This window comes from Varroa destructor, unplaced genomic scaffold (genome assembly GCF_002443255.2).
Source record: "Varroa destructor unplaced genomic scaffold, Vdes_3.0 BEIS01000004.1, whole genome shotgun sequence".
Taxonomy (NCBI): domain Eukaryota; kingdom Metazoa; phylum Arthropoda; class Arachnida; order Mesostigmata; family Varroidae; genus Varroa; species Varroa destructor.
Window position 1 is genome coordinate 41,712,220 of NW_019211457.1, and position 16,202 is coordinate 41,728,421.

At 45.4% G+C, this 16,202-nt stretch overlaps 1 protein-coding gene and 1 long non-coding RNA gene across 14 annotated transcripts in view; one reads left to right on the forward strand and one right to left on the reverse strand.

Moving 5' to 3' along the window:
• Positions 1-16,202, reverse strand: part of shot (dystonin-like protein short stop) — a 240,444-nt gene that overhangs the window by 120,698 nt on the left and 103,544 nt on the right. For 3 of the 9 annotated variants that reach the window (XM_086988309.1, XM_086988308.1, XM_086988307.1), the window contains exon 1: positions 4,734-6,890. The exons of 5 other annotated variants lie outside the window; for them this stretch is intronic. In XM_086988309.1, the coding sequence (XP_086844435.1) occupies positions 4,734-4,917 (184 nt within the window). In that variant the 5' untranslated portion in view covers positions 4,918-6,890. Of the gene's footprint in view, positions 1-4,733; positions 6,891-16,202 lie in introns of those variants that run through there. One more of the 9 variants, XM_086988311.1, reaches the window with a different exon arrangement.
• Positions 1-16,202, forward strand: part of LOC111250447 (uncharacterized) — a 79,457-nt gene that overhangs the window by 25,385 nt on the left and 37,870 nt on the right. For 3 of the 5 annotated variants that reach the window (XR_015327275.1, XR_015327274.1, XR_015327277.1), the window contains exon 2: positions 1,592-1,663. This is a non-coding gene — a long non-coding RNA (uncharacterized LOC111250447). Of the gene's footprint in view, positions 1-1,591; positions 1,664-9,474; positions 11,114-16,202 lie in introns of those variants that run through there. The other 2 variants (XR_015327278.1, XR_015327276.1) reach the window with 2 other exon arrangements.

Consider the following 16,202-nt stretch of genomic DNA (forward strand, 5'->3'; position numbering starts at 1 on the left):
TTTCTGATTGTGGCATATAGCACCAAAGTAAAGGATTAAGAGGAGACATTGACAACTACAGCGTGAGCTTTTAGAGAATCACTAGCGCGCCTGCAATAGCTACAACAGCACACTATGAATAGATGTTGCTTGGTGCCGTTGCTGACGCGCTGCTAGTGGCCGTCCGCTCGACGCTTTCGTTCAAGCCATCGTCACTCTAATAGAGCAGCAATACGTGCTTGGTTTAACAGTACAGCCAATACACGAATAATAAGCCTTGCCGCTGCGAGTGTAACTACGGTGGCTGTTTGGTGGTCGTATCTAGTGAAGCGCAGCAAGCTTCTGCGCAAAATAGCCTGCGTCAGAACAGGCGTGCTAAGTGCTTGCTAGCGATTAGGACTGCTATGATACGACGATCACCACATCTTCACCCTGCGACGCGGACGAGAATCATGATTGAATGACTGGCTGGCTAGCGGCAACGACTGACTCAGTTAGTGAGCGAACGAATCAATGAGTGAACTACGACGATGATAACAAAATGTCACGCGCTTTACGATTATGTCTTGTAAGCTGCATTGTAAAAGGAGAATGTACATGTACCGATGACGTCGGCTGCATCGATTGAAGTGACTGTACGGCGCCATTTTGCCACTTCAAATAGTATACTTGATTAGAAATAATAGTCAGTACCAAACTCTCTATCTCTGCTTAGATCCTTTGGCGTCAGCACGTAAACCGCTCTACATTCAAGGAGCCGACACCTACGACATACTCTTTGCACGTTAGTAGTTCGCCTGAAAAACGATTGAAACTTTGTTACAAATACGGGCAAAATATACGTATTCATAAGTATACTGATTCTTGTCGGAGTCACGCGTCTTCGAAGTGCCATTACGTCTTTCTGGACTGGGTAGTTTATGTGAGCTTATCAATTAATGGGTATCAATCGATTACCCCGTTCTGCGGTGGTTTACCATCACCGTAGTGCTCTCCATCTCGCAATGATAGTGGATTGTATCAGTTAGTAAAAGATTTTCTATAGAGACGGAAAAAAGAATGCCCCTTTGTTAAACTGTTAGATATTCTATAAAGTCCGAACTCATCGATTGCACCATATTCTCAACTCTTATTATTGCGTCGCATCGGACCGATACAAGCACACGCACATACGCGCCCATGCACACCAAATAGCAGATCTTGTTATTGCGCTACTACTGTTACAAATAATTGTGGACGTTTTGACGTCGGTCATCGCAACCGCTGTGGTCAACTGCTCGGTGCTGGGCCGACCCAGAAGTGAGACGCCGCTGCTACTGGCGTGTCTCGTTTAACGTTACAGAGGCGGCGGCAAGCGCAGATCATACCGATGGACAGGGAAGTCAATGTCCTACCAGAGACGGGACAAGTTACCTAGTTGCTTGCCGTCATCACTAAGCCCCATGGCGAAAAATACCAACTACACAAACAACATCGCTAGATGATCAACAGCAATACTAGCTGGTACCGGTGTTGCTGCTGGTCCTGGTTTCTATTAACGCCAGTGGTAAAGAATGAGCCTTAACGTATCGTTGCCTCACCAGACTAGGACTAACGCTGGCTTGAATTTCAGGAAACAACATCAGCACTGGCGGCCACTAAACAGGATCGGACAGCCACTGTTCATCGGGAGCGGGAGCAGAAAGTAGGTGCTATTACGCTTCTTTTCGAATCTAATCTATATGAGAAGGGCTCCAGTTGATGAAGAGTGAAAACACAGTAACTAGTTCACTGAATTTGCTCGATCGGCCGTTGTGTTTTGTTCGTATATATGTTTACCACGGCGTACTCTCGTAGCACAAGTTCTCGTGTCTTACAATAATATTAGGTCAAATACATTATCGTATCTACTGAGATCGTTCGCAGTGCTTCATTCCCACAAATTGTATTGTTTATAAAAGAATCAGAAAACTTCGACGAGTCGTTTTCGACCCCTGCTAGAAAAATCTCTTACCATTTCAATAGGATGATCTTAATTTTGCAATTTGCAATCAAGAGGCCCTGAACCAGGGAGTACGTGCTCGACTCGATAGTCTATAAAGGTACTAGGCTAAATTGTTGCAGATACCCCATGGAAAAAAGTTCTACCATTATGAACGGATTTTCAATGGACACGATAGCAGTTTTCCCAGCGAGACTAGAGCAGCGTAACAAGTGATATACATGCTTCATCTATATTATATAATGCTGAACTAATAGATAAATATATTAATAGACTATAGGGTCAGCAGAGCAGCTTTACATGTCAGTCCGCTTGGTCACTTGGCAGCGTATTTTATTGGTTGGCTGATACCCTTTATAAACGTATAACGGTCCACAATGGAACGCGATCGTTCTATCACGATACTCTCCGTAGCCCGGTACGACAATTCGTCATCCATATTTGGATGACCGTTCTTTGCCCCCGGTGGCGTCGTGGATACCACGCAAGTTGAAATAAGAACAGAAATGAGCTCAAGCGCATTCAAGCCATGACGTCTGCTCAAATGGTACCATTCGAGCTACGCAGTTCCTATTAAGCTAATTTTTGTTTCATAACTTCATATGTGTAATTGCATCCGGTTTGTAATGTGCTGAGGATGAACTTTAACTGTCTACTTGACACACTAAACGGGTTTTTGGTCGGAAGTTTAGTAATTGTATGCAAAAGAGAGACTGGTGACGGCATAAGCTCCGCTTGTCAGGAAATTGAGTGTGTAAGCCTCCTTTACCTGTTGTTGTCCCGCTGGAAAGTTCCGTCATCCCTAGCATTGGAAGAGGCGCAGGGGTCGCTGTAAAACTAATCGCTGGCAAGAGATCGACGATAATAAAAATGCGTCTGACAAAGTTAAACATAAGCGCTAGTTAACGGTGCTTCGCGGTTCGGCTATTCATCATTACTAGTTAGGTTAGGCAAGAACGAAAAAGAAGACAACAGACAGACCGCCTACCAGCCACCTGATCATCAAGCTGACCATAAGAGCGTCGGTTTAGCGATCAGAACGAGGAACTAACCCCTGGCGTTGATTTGCCTGTGTCGAAACCCGCATCCTACTCGTTGATCGGACGAAATTCAGCTATTACTCTTTCTGATCTGGCTTGTACCCCGTCTTTTTTGACTTGTGTGTCTACCCAAGGGTCTCGGGTGCGCTGGACAGCTCTTATTATCTCTACCTCGGACGTAACTAGTTCTGGGTAAGTGGAAAGCAATACTGCCATGGCGCGCATGTTTCTTTTCGCGTAGATCGATACGTCAAAGAAAAGCGAGTAGATAAAGCACCAAGTACACGAGCGACAAGAAAGAAAACTCCATCAGTTTCTGCTGAGTCTCGTTGCCATTGTCCCCGTTGAGGCAGCCATTGGCGACGAATTCTCCGCAACGTCTTCTACCATCTGAGCAGAAAGCCAAACCATATGAACGAGGAGGGGTTCAGTGCCTCGTGACGCGACGTCGTATGGGGTGGCATCTCTCGCTGATTCACCTAGGCAGAATTCACCGGCAGCCAAGATGAGTAAAGGAGATGAGCTGTAAGAGTCATCAGCGGCTAGAGCGCTCAGAGGCAGTAGTAGGACCGATAGGAACAGCGCCGTCAGACAGAAGTAAAAATAAAGAAAAACGTCGCTGTCTTTTAGCGAGTGCAGAAAAAAAAAACGCTTCGTTTCTCGTCTAAGCTTGCGGGCTTGATTTGTCAGAATCTCGGTATGTCGCGTCTGCTCTTCGGATACGTACGGATATAGCTGACAGGTCGCTTGGTATATTGATACGTTTGGCATGGTCAGTCCTGCGCAAAGCAAATATGATCATTAACCCAACGACCTACTGAAAAACATGCCGACAAGCAGTACTAACGTATTTGAATATTAAAACAGTTGGCAATACACACAAGCTCTGTCCTGTTTGTGGTTGCCAATCGCTTAGAATCTACTCCGAAATGTCCAAGTTAAACCTCTGTCTGCTACCACTTCATTTTGATAGTTCAATCTTCTGATACTCAAAACTGTTGTAGTTCTAACCCTGTTATACTCTTATGATATATATAAATATAGCGAGAGAGAGAGAGAGAGAGAGAGCAGAATATATCCTACAGGCAGCTGTTATAATTACTTATAGTATCGAATCTGTACAGCCGACCGCTGTTATAGTGCGTAATTTAAATTAAGCTCGAAAAAAACTGGCGTCGGCCGGCTAAAACTATTCGCCAAAGACGTCCAGCGAATCGGATCAACGAAGAGGATGTAGCCACGTAAACGCAACGAAGTAGTTATAAAGCAGCCAACAGCTAGAAACGTTCCGATGTTGGAACATAGTGTTTAGCCACGGCTGGTCACCAGTTGGTAAAATTGCAGTTAGTACAGCAACACAATCGTTCTATGCAAATTTACTATCTTCCGTCCAGTAATCGGTGCATAGGTTCAGCATTGGGCCAAACGAGTTTGCTTTCATGCATTGAATCATGTTGAGGTAAAGTTAGACGTTGCACGATCTTGTCAAATGCCCTTGTACGCTCTCGTATTGTCGCCGATAAAAACCATCACAAAAATCAACGACGTTATTGTTGTTGTTGTTGTTGTTGTTCTAACGAAGTGGTGCCAGCTTGCTTTAATTGTGACGTGTTAGCTCCTTTAAGCTTCTGCTAAGGTACTGTCTTACATACAATGTCATAAGCGTATGGTTACCGATATAAACATGAATGGATAATACGATAACACTTTACGTATTATACACATTACGGTACCTTTGAATTTGTGGAGAGAACTTTCATATTGTTGCAGTTTCGGGTCGTTCGCTTCATTGCCGGTAGACGAGACCGTACTCTCCTGGACGACGGTGTAGCGTCCGCCTTGTTTGTACTCCTCGAAGCGGTACATCCGACTCTCTTTGCTACTGCTTCGGCAATGGCTTCTTGTGCGTTCCTCCATGGTCAGCGCCCTGTTAGAACAAGGTCTCGTAAGAGGCAGAGCTTCTGCGTCCAGGAAGAGACACTTCACGGCCAACACAACCTGTCACTCCCTCACCTATTTCGTCGCTGTCGTCAGGTTCTTGGTCGACTTTTAATTTCCTGTGTTACCTACGGTCAGGTTCTTAAGTGCAGTTACAATTAACACAGTAGTCGATAATGAACAACACTAATACGGTATATTTAACGAAATAGATGAAATGAACAAGTCAAATAATGTTGGTTGTCAGCGGAGCGAACGGGAACCGACAAGGATCGTCGAGGACCCGTACGCGCAGTTCACAGTGCCACTCACAGACGATCAAATCACTCACAATATAGTACACCACTCGTCCATGAATCGCCCGCTTCGGTGAACCGCTACGTGTTCGGAGAATAGCGTGAGCACAGCTGACGTTGGCACCGATGAGCTCGTATCGTTCGTATAGTTTTTCATTCAGTGGTACGCGCTGGTTGTATCGCGTGGCTGGACGAAGAGATGGCTGTCTTCGTCGATCGGACCCACTAGCTGGGTGCCGAGGACGTCAGCGGCTCGACAACCAAGGCCCTCACTGGCCCGGCCCTTTCTCCTGAGTGGGCAGCGGTTGACTTCGTTGAGCCTCCTACATATTCTACCGTAACGGGACACACAGGCGTATGTATACACACGGTGTCAGAGCCAATATACACAAGAGCGCCAGTAGTCGCTAGACGGCAGAAGTGCAAATTGCGCCAGAATAACGACAGCCCAAGAACGTACACTTTCACTATGGCGACTACCAAGCATCGATACTAATACAACGAATATAACTTCAGTGGTTGCGACGATGACAACAATTATGCCTTCTAGCCGCACGGGCTTCACTCCCGGCACGATTGTGGCGACAACGTTCACCGCGTCAGGTGTTATCGCTGCTTAACAAGTGCTTATAAGAAGACTATGGTATCGGTGACAAGCGTGATCACAATATTTTGATGTTGCCGAATGATGATGTTGTTGTTGTCGTCGTCGTCGTTCTGATTTCACACGTCCAGCGTCCCGTCAACTTTCCGGCGGAAAGCGTCGCAATCAGATCGCGAACCGCCGAACGAAGGATCGGTATGACAACTACGTTTAGCCCGAAACTCCGCTTCTACGATAACATTTGCCGCTGTCTTTCATCCGAACACCTCTATTTGTCGATCTGTATATCTGTCAAATAGAAGATCTGCGATTTCTGAGGCCATCAATGTAATTACACTGGTCTAGCTTAGTCTACAATCGGCAGCCAATATTTTCATCATCTAAACATCAGCGATAGTTGTTATCGCTGCTGTTGCTACCAGGACCTGGAACCTGCTATTGCAGGCCTTGCCGGCCGGCCCGCCTGCCCAGATCGTCTACCTTGACTAAGGAGCTAACACTACCTTGGCAGTCACTACGACCATCAGTAACACGACCATCTCTAACGTCACCAGTAACCGACTTCACCACCACAACTTCTCTACTGGTCATTCGCTCTACTGCCAGCGGTGGCAGCAGGCAGTCGCCGCCTAATTCTCCTCACACACTGCTGCTACCCGCAAATACACACGAGCACAACATCTGCAGAATCAACAACACTTGTATACACACCCTGTTTTCTGTTTTGCTGCTGCGTCGGCGGCGGCGGCGGCGGCTCCAGCGCCCTGCCTGCGTGCCACCTCTCCGCCGAACGTCGCGCAGACGACGAAACGGGTGAGGAGGCGACGAAAGTTGATCCTGCGGGCACCGCTGCTACTGCTGTACCGCTGTATGCGTTTGTGGAACGCCGGGTAAAAACAACGGCAGCACAGTCGGCGAACCAGCATGAGAGGTGCACATTAGAACGACATTCACGCAAACTGAAAGCAACAGCATACTAGCAGTCGGTCGTGCTTGAATGTCGCGGCCGCTACCTTTGACGTCAAAGAGGGCCGGCGGACTCCGCTGCTGGAACGGCGTTTGACAAGGCTCACCGGTTCCGCGCGAACGACAACAACAACGGATGGACAGAGCGAGTACTGTAAAATTGTTGACGTCGTGGCGCCGTCTGGCGGAAAGCGGATGAAAGTCAACGTCCGAAAACGTCGGCGCGCGTTCTTCAAAACACGCGCCACGCGATATAATTCGTCGCAGATGATAAGCGCGTGCGGAGATGCTTACACGATGAATTTTGTGCCCGAATTTATCTGCACTTTAGTTCGAACGAAGATCCGATTTGGTGAAGCGTCTAGAGCCACACACATGCATAAGGGTATATAGACGTGAAAACCGCTTTTGCAAAAGGGACTCTATTGGTCAAGCCGCTGTCTTGTGCCTGATATAAATAGGTCCATCAATGACATGTTGAGATTAAAAAGAGCTAGGAAAAATAAGAGTGCATGTAAAAATCGCAGTAGTATTTAAGACATGTGACTGCTTCTTGTACCTGTTTTGTACCAATTGGCGATAATTTAGTATTATTTCCTTAGGATGTGGTAATAAGTACATTTAAATAAACGTGCTTTTCAAGCAAATTTGCCGGTAAGAAAAATCGTAGAACTATAACAACAATGATTTCCTATGGCGGCAAAAAGAAACGAACGAAATGATCGCTTTTCTAACAGAGAAAAATATAAGGATAATATTCAGGTTGCTACTACCAAAAATCAATCGACATATTCTCTCGCATGAAGCGTAAAGGCGAACAGGCAGAAATGATAGCGTCGTACTACCATGGCAAGTTATGTAAGTTAGAGAATATAACTGTCTGACAGAGCAATTTCACTGGCTGAAAGCGTGTTCATGCAAACCGCAAATCGAGTGTCGAACACAGTGTACTATAGACATTCAACTTTAACAACAAGTTACCTTCCAATTGTACTGTAGTCAAAAGTTTCTCAAATGAAGTTAAGAATATTAACTTAAATGTGGAGCTTTGCCAATGCTTAAGAACATCTGAAGCGCCATTCTCAATCAACTCATCAGCTTACAGTTTTCGATAATGATCACTGCTGTATTAACGACCGCTTACCTGAACTATTAAACAATAAAGTAAAACATCTATTTTTGTTAAGTTATAACGTAACGTTGCTACATTATATTTTGTATTCCAAATCTCGATTTTGTTTTCAATAGATTCTATTAACTATTACATCGGTGATTAGTCTAAATCCTAATAATGTAACGAGATAATGGCTTTACCTAGGCACGTGGTGATCTGGGTTTGAAACAGGTGTATATTCACTTCATGCGAGAAAGCATTAGGCTGCCTGTGTGCATGCCCCATTTCTTGTGTTGAAATTTTCTGTTAGTTTAAAAAATGGATTCTATGAGGACCTGCACGTGAGCCCAAAAATTCCGAGCCCTCTCCCAATCTAGCCCTTCTTATTTCTGTTTCATCATCATTACAAACATCTATCACGACTCACTGATAAAGAGTGTCTCGCATTAACACTTGGCAGAAACATCCGCTGGAAATATTGAATATCAGCAAAAATATATACATAATTCGTTTGCGATCGCAACCCCGTCGTCACATAGACTTTACCGACATTGGACGCAACCGTGTGACTAGCAGAATTGAGTTCTTCTCTAAAACACGCTCCGCTACCTGAGAGCATAGGCTAGACGCTTAAAAAACAACACAGTATTATAGGAAGAAGGTCCACACAATTTTGAAAGGTCCCCTTGTTCCTTTCCTATCATTCGTAGTTATTCCCATTAATTAAGCACGAGAACGAACTTAGCTAGTACCAACAAGACGTAGCTGGTTGGGGCAAATTCCCGGAAAGCGATTAGTTTTATCTCTTTTCATTTATCCTTTATCCGTCAGTACCAAATAAAGGGTGGATATTACTGGCAGCGGTTCAACCGGCAGCGAACGGCTCCGTCCTCAACACGTTCGGATCGAATCGGCAGCAGCGAATAATACTGGGCCTAACATTGTCGTTCAGCGCTTAGCAACTTGGACTGATAGCGGGTGGGCCGATTGTCCTAACTGCAACAGTTTCAGGGGAATTTTGGCTTTATTTATGCAAGCTGCAAAAGAGGACGGGGAAAATGAGCAGGGGCAAAAATCGAGTTGACTTTGTAATCACCATGCAAAAAGAAAAGCATTGAAAACGACTGTAATCTATTGGCTTCTGAGTTTTGGTTGGAGAGATCTAGATAAGCACTGAAATGTAATGATGAGGAAGATCATTCAGGCTTGTCCTGTACATCAATACCAAATGACGTGGGTATTACTCGAATAAAACGTTCCGGGAGCGACGACAGTCGCCCAACTACCATATTCACAATATAAACATTATGGATTCGTGTACCATAAATGCGCGTATTATATTTTCCATTTGTAGTTACCTTGCGTCAGAAAGTCCGATTCGCGCATTGATAATCATTACCGGTAGAGGGCTCGTCATAAAGATAAACTGGTAGTTAAGTGCTGTTCGATTTGATTCACCGGCCAGCATAAACCCGTACCCTGGGAACGAGGCTGTCTCGATCTTATGTAGCTGCTCACCATGAACGTGGAATTGCATTCAGCTCTATGAGCTAACTAGATTTCTATAGCCGATTTCTGCACCATTAGAGTCGTAATGACCTTGATCGTTCTCCTATATTTTTGAACAACTCTTCTACGGAACAAGACGAGCTTGCTTCACGATCAGAAATCAAATTGTTAATGTTTCTATACGTCTATTTGCCCAGTGGTGTTTCGTCACGCGGAGCGAGTTAGACGTATTCCGACTGCTCATCAGACAATAGAAATCACTATTAGTTTTGTACCAATGTCTTCCATTTGCTATTACACGGGCCGCCGCATCACAGGGGCTGATCGTACGGAAGCAGGCTGCGTTCAACACAAAAATTCGAAATGTCGTAACGAACGTTTCATCCGCCAATATGATTATTTACATTATTACTGTCATACTATATTATGGTGGTAACAACAAGCCGTGTAGTTTCACATATTTCGTAAACATTCCCCCTGCTAGAGCTTTCCTTGGCCAATGATATCGAGCCGTCACCTTCCTTGGCCTGTTTCTGTAGGGACGTTAAGTGAACATTTAAGATTTAACAATACAGCCTTATCGCACTCGGTCATAAAATTCGTTTCGTGCACTTTTCAAGTAGTATAGCCATTGGAAACGCGTGCCTCGCTCAGACCCGTTCATCTCTTCCGTTGAATGGCGCTCCTATCATTTATTGGAAGCTTGTAAAGTTGCTAGAAACCTGTTGTGTTGGTTTATCGTCTTCAAGTGTGTTCTACTGGAAAGTAAAACGTGCCGTTTTTAGTGCCATAGAAAGAAACTTAAAAAAAAGTGTTCGAAATAAAAAATTATACTACAGACGGTTCTCTACGCGGGAGCATCTCAGCGCGAATGAATGCTCCAGTCACCTACTCGACTACCATCTACCTGAAACGGCTACTGTGAGGCTAGAATGTAGCGACGAAACGATTTTTCTTTCTGTTTTTCAAAGACGACTTAATCGATTGAAGCTCGACATCGTCTAATAGAACGATATTGTTCTTGTAAAATACTGTCTAATGCCACACAGAACGAGACAATGCCCAGCGGGGCACCGCTCTATCATCCTAGTTTGGTCATGGCTGTTAATGTTGTCGTAGGTATATAAAAAATCAAACACAAGAACAATGCGCGCAGTACGATCACAACTGCTTCTACTAGGGACAGCCGATCTCGGACGCATTCTTTGGATTTTTTATTGGCGATGATGAAGGACCAGCAGAAGAGGTCTGCATAAACCAGTCACCGAATCGATTTCAGGCAGGAAAAAGCACTGATCGAAAGCCTGATCCCAACAGTGCCGATAGTGCTTTCAAATGGCATGAACTTCCGCCAGTGATGACTGCCGAAAGCGCCTATTGGTCCTCCACAGCCAGTTACACACCGGTGGATTTGCTACTAGCGACGAGGGACGAGTGCCGACAATGCGAAAACAGTGCTCTGCGACCTTTTGTGTGGTCACACACGATATATAGGAAAGGCATTCGAAAGGAAAAGTAAAACCTATTTCTCTGGCGGACCTTTTCGTTTTTCTCGTTTTCCGATCAGCCTGTTAGTTTATTCGTATATAGGCAAAGTCAGCATCTAGACCTCCGACACCACCGACGATGTCGTTTCCAGGTTAGGGAGCTGAGGTTCTAACGCTAATAGCTAACGACGACGTTGAGGTGAGCACAATTTTACTACTGAGGCCTGTATCAGGTAGGAAGCACGCTCATTGGCGATTCCCATAAAGATTATTAGCATTCAATGATCACGAGACGGTTTCCTTCTCCGGCGTTGTTATTTCCACTCTAACCGTAACCTATTTGGATTGTGTATTATGCATGCATATGATACTGTTAAGACCTAGGTGACTGACCTGTGGGGCTACGCGCATGCAGACGCGCAGTGCATCATATAAACAATAGTTAGCGGACTGTCCTGCGCCAAGTCGTCGATCGAGTCTTGGTCAGTATAAGAATGAATGACAACTGAAACATACAGATCAGCTAGTTGGGACTGCGGTCCTTTTTATCAACGCCGATCCGTGATAAATATCCGGGTCATCTTAGTACACTCGCCACCGATAATAATAATAGTAATACGTATAATAGCAGGCAGGATAGGTTAACCACTTCGATAGTTAGTGGATAAACTGGTCTGAGATGGGTTTCTTCTCATTATTAGGTTCAGTAAAAAGTTATTGCTGCAATCTATAGATGGCGTTTGCGTCGGATCGGCTGATCATCGCTAGCGAAAACCTCTCGGGCAAGTTATTCTAACGGTTGAGCGTGCACTTCATTCGTGTCGTTCGCATTGAGCTTCTGTGGTTAGAAGTGGCAATTCGGTGACCTCAGTCATAGAGCTCGGAAAGGTAGATTTCAAAGGGTGACACTGTCTCGTTCACAGTTTTCTTGTCGAAAGACTTCTGCCGAGACAAAAGAAATTGTTCGGCGAGTCGAAAGCAAACGGGTAGAAAGTGTTACCACTATCGAATTGTGCTTTAGAATCGGAGATTTCAATCTGCAGGAGAAACCGCCCCCTGACGGTCGCCAGAAATCAATGACGAGGAATTGTAGATACTGTCTAACGAAGTCGATCCGAGAGCTATCCATATAGCTAAGACTGATCCAGATGATGGTTGTCAATCGTTTGCGTGCACTAAGAAAAGCCAAATAGGAACTGAGCGAAAACGACGGAAAAGTCGTCTGCCTTCCGTTACTTACACGACACAAAAGGTACGAGATCGTTCCTAGCGACGATGGACTGATCTTTTACGACAGCCCTAAACGCAAACCAGCATGGTTACACCGCCCTTCCAGTTTACACACAATTGTTCGCGGTCAAAAGCTTTACGGCTGCGTATGGTAAGATGAAAGGAGGCTATCGTACTATAAGCTACTCTACATCCTAGGAAAAAAGCTACAGGAGTAGTTATCAACTTGTGCGTCTGACCCACGAAATGCAGACAGAAAGGCCACGGACTGGTGAAAGGGGATACGAGGTTGTGTTACTATGTGACAATGCCACACCGCATTCTGAGTTGATGACTTGGCAGTCGTTGACGTCTTTTAAATGCGTCATCCGGCGTATTGTTCGAACATCACACTATTTAATTATCATTTGTTTCTGTCAGGATGATAAACAGTTCAGAACAAAGATTGAAGTCTGTAAATAAATCGACAGATAGCTCGTTTCGAAGGACGGAAGAACCTTTTCGCTTCGCGGGGTGCATTGGCTACCAGAAAACTGGGCAACGAAAAACACTGTTCTGACTAAGATGTATCTACTTGTTTAAAAGCCGCAAGCAAGTGCCTGAAAGAGAACAACATTTTCTACCCAGCTTAATATAAGGTCTCTTTTTGATAAAGGCCGCTTCCTAGTTTCGGCCTCTGTAGTATTCTCTTTGGGACTAATCTTTTGCGAAGAGCAGTTGCTTTCAATCACTTCGGCATATTGCTGTAGTCGCTCTAGCCTCTCCATTGAAACAATATACAGAGTGTATCGAAAATAGCCCCTGAAGGCGTAGCATATAAAACTTATTAGATTAGAAAATAAAACAATTTTGGTTTCGTTTCGAAGCGAACTTGCCCTGTCGGCACGAGCGGTCCTGTCTGCTATAGGATTTCATAAAACGCCTCGATCCACAGTCAACGAGGTTCTGGACAAACGCTTTGCCACCGCCGCCGCCGCCGCCGCCGCCGCCGTGTTTCAAGGTGATCTCATGAATTCCGTGTTCATGCTCCGGAAAAAGAGCAAACTGTGTCGGCAAGAGTTGAGCAATGCGATTGACCTGAATCACATCAGCTATCGTTTCGCGCGGTATTTTAATGCTATTTGATATTTCTATATCTATTTCTGGTTCATTTGATTGTATGTCGATGCGCATGGCGGCCAGATGGACCTAATACAGGGTCTACGATTGCCTCGTGCCTGCCCACTGACGTTGTTGCGAAAGGCCCAGAAGGCTTGAGCTGTCACGGGTATAATTTGACGCCTCTACAAACGTACTTTGTCGTTCCTGCTACAGGAACGATTCAAATGCGACAGACCGTATCGGCGATTACCGACGGCAGTCAGAATTTGAAAAAAAAAATATTATACATGAGCAAACACTTGACGTGCGAAAAAAACAACGGTTTTTCCCCTTGGAAAACGTTAACAATTAAATTTCTTAGTTTCTATACCATGGTAATAATAATAGATAAACGTATTGTTATATATAACAAGTAGGAAATATATGTTTAATGTTGCGTACCCATCTGGCCATGTAGGTATCACAATGGATTTAGTATTATTTTACTATAATTATTATAGATTCACGTCTCTAATAATGTTTTGTGCGCTAAGCACAGACGAAATAGTTACGATGTATACAACGTGCCACAAACCCTGATCACATAATAAAAATAGTTGCTATTATCACAGAGTTGATCAATTGAGCAAAATATATATTAAATTCTCGTAGCCATATACGCTACACACATATAGCGTATATAGCTACGAGAAAGCGTCGAATTCTTAGGCAGAGAGAAGGTACAGAGAGTTATGCACTGTTTGTGTTATTGGAAACTGAGATCAGCTCCCGTTGCCGCTATTGCCGGACTTCTGGCGGACTTCCTCCGGAATCTGGCAGCGATCCTTCCCAAAGATTATTGACTGGTAGATTGTGGTGGGAGTTCTGAGAAAAAGAGCCAGTTGTGTGGGTCTTCAACGACCACGAAGCCAGTTAGTCCCCTCTGAGCGGTCGTTCGTAGTACGAAGGCTGGTGGGCTGCCAGTGTCATCCTGTCCCTATCCGAGTGCAGAGTGAGCGAGTGACCATCAAGTTAAGCAGGTTGATAGGATGGTTCTGTTGTTTTTTGGGGCGTCATCGATTGCTCTAGTTGCAGGGTCAGTTCAGTAAGTTCACTTTCGCTTTCTCATGTAGTGGTTCTACATCCCACAACGAACCACGGGTACTGCCGCTTATGACCAGCGGCGGCGGCGGTGGCGGCTTTTAGGCGACCCATCGACCGATCTACTGATTCAAATTTAGCGTTGGGATACTCGATGAGGAAGCCGCTATCTGCTATCCGCGTCATAATCACCAGCCTCACCGATATTTGCTGCGTTACGCAATGTCTGTGAATGACTGAGCTCTGCTTTGCCTGTCCGCTCGCGAGTCGTTGAACAATCGGAAACAATTTTGAAAACACCATGTCAAAAATGCCAGCGTTCAAAATAGGAGGAAAGCAACTGGGGCGTGGGGGTGATAAGAACTTGAGAAAAATTCAACCGACCACCGCGTCCGTCGCCGCCGCCGCCGCCACCGCTGCTGACGAAAGAAAAACAAAAAATATGTGAACTTGATAGGTTGGGCTGTGAGAGAGAGACGATGAGGCACAATAGACATACACAGCGAGGTCATGAACTCGCTTGGATATTTTGTGAGTATTTTATGAAGGCAACGCTGCTGGCTCCGGTTCTTATATTGCGACTCTCACAACTGCTATGTGCTATCCGAAGTTCTTGCACAAACTTGGTTGAACACGCCGGCAACGCTGCATCAGACATCATCATGTCTCGACAGTAACGAAACTGGTGACCTGTGATCTTGCAACTCACCACGAAATGGTTTAGATTAATCAGAGCCCTATTTGAGAGAAAATTTGAGTGTATAGGGTTATCCATTCGTCTAACGAACGGGGACCGCCCTCGCACGCATCATCGTGCCGTCCTCTTGGTACAATACATCATGTTCAAGCGGCTAGTCGATCAGCCAGTCAGCCGGGCGCAGTGTCCATCAAGAACGCGCGGACGGTCCCGTTGAGAAGGTCAATGTCTCTGTTGGTCAAGCGAACGATCGGAGCACACCTCATCCGGAGGTCCGGAGGAGCTGCTGCCTAAAAGAGCGAGATCGAGACCAATACACTGGCGCAGACTTGATAGGAGAAGACCAGGGTAACCTCCGCAGTACTGAAGTCGAAGCCGGGCAGAGATCCCGAGACAAGGCGAAGGTGCTGTGAAGCAAGAAGTCTAGCAAGCAAGACTCACTTCGTCACTCTTGGTTTTTCTCTTTTTCGTTCGATAGAGTTTAGTAATGGTTTACGGGGAAGTTCAAAGTGAAGCCAGTCGGACCCGCACGTTCTTCATTTTTCGTTTGTTCTTCCCCTATCACCCCGCCGCCCGCCTTGCTGTCTTACACCCGCACGCTTTGTCATTATGAGACTCATCTCGTCGAATGACTCGAACTAACTTCGAGTGGGCCTGCAGTGCGGGTCTACGTACGGTCGCACAAAAGAGTAGAATCAAGAACTTCAAGGTGATGCCATGTCGTTTCTACGAAGGGGAAAACTTTCACCCAGTGACGCTGATGAAGTTCGCAACATAATCAGCACACGTCTTGTGTCTTTTGTGTGTGTGTGGGTACGGTGATCGGACATGTCAAAAAGAGTTTATATTAGTACACCTGGTTAATGCGATTGATCAACCTGGCTGATATGGGATCGTCATAGCGTAGGGTGCCGCTACTGCAGCCGTTCGAGTCTGGCACGCGCTAAAGACAAGAAACAGTGTGCGCCATTCTAGTAGTCTAAATAACTATCGCTGCTAAATGGCAGTGTGTAAACTTAACCCACATTTGAGAAATTCAGGCGGAGCGAGCAGAAGTTGTCAAACGATGCTGAACTTTGAAATGCTGCGGTCTATGGCGTACACTGCTTTCTACATGCACGTATGACGAGCTTCAGCTGGTGTCCCTGACGCCGATAATGTTGCCGTCGAGGACAGAACA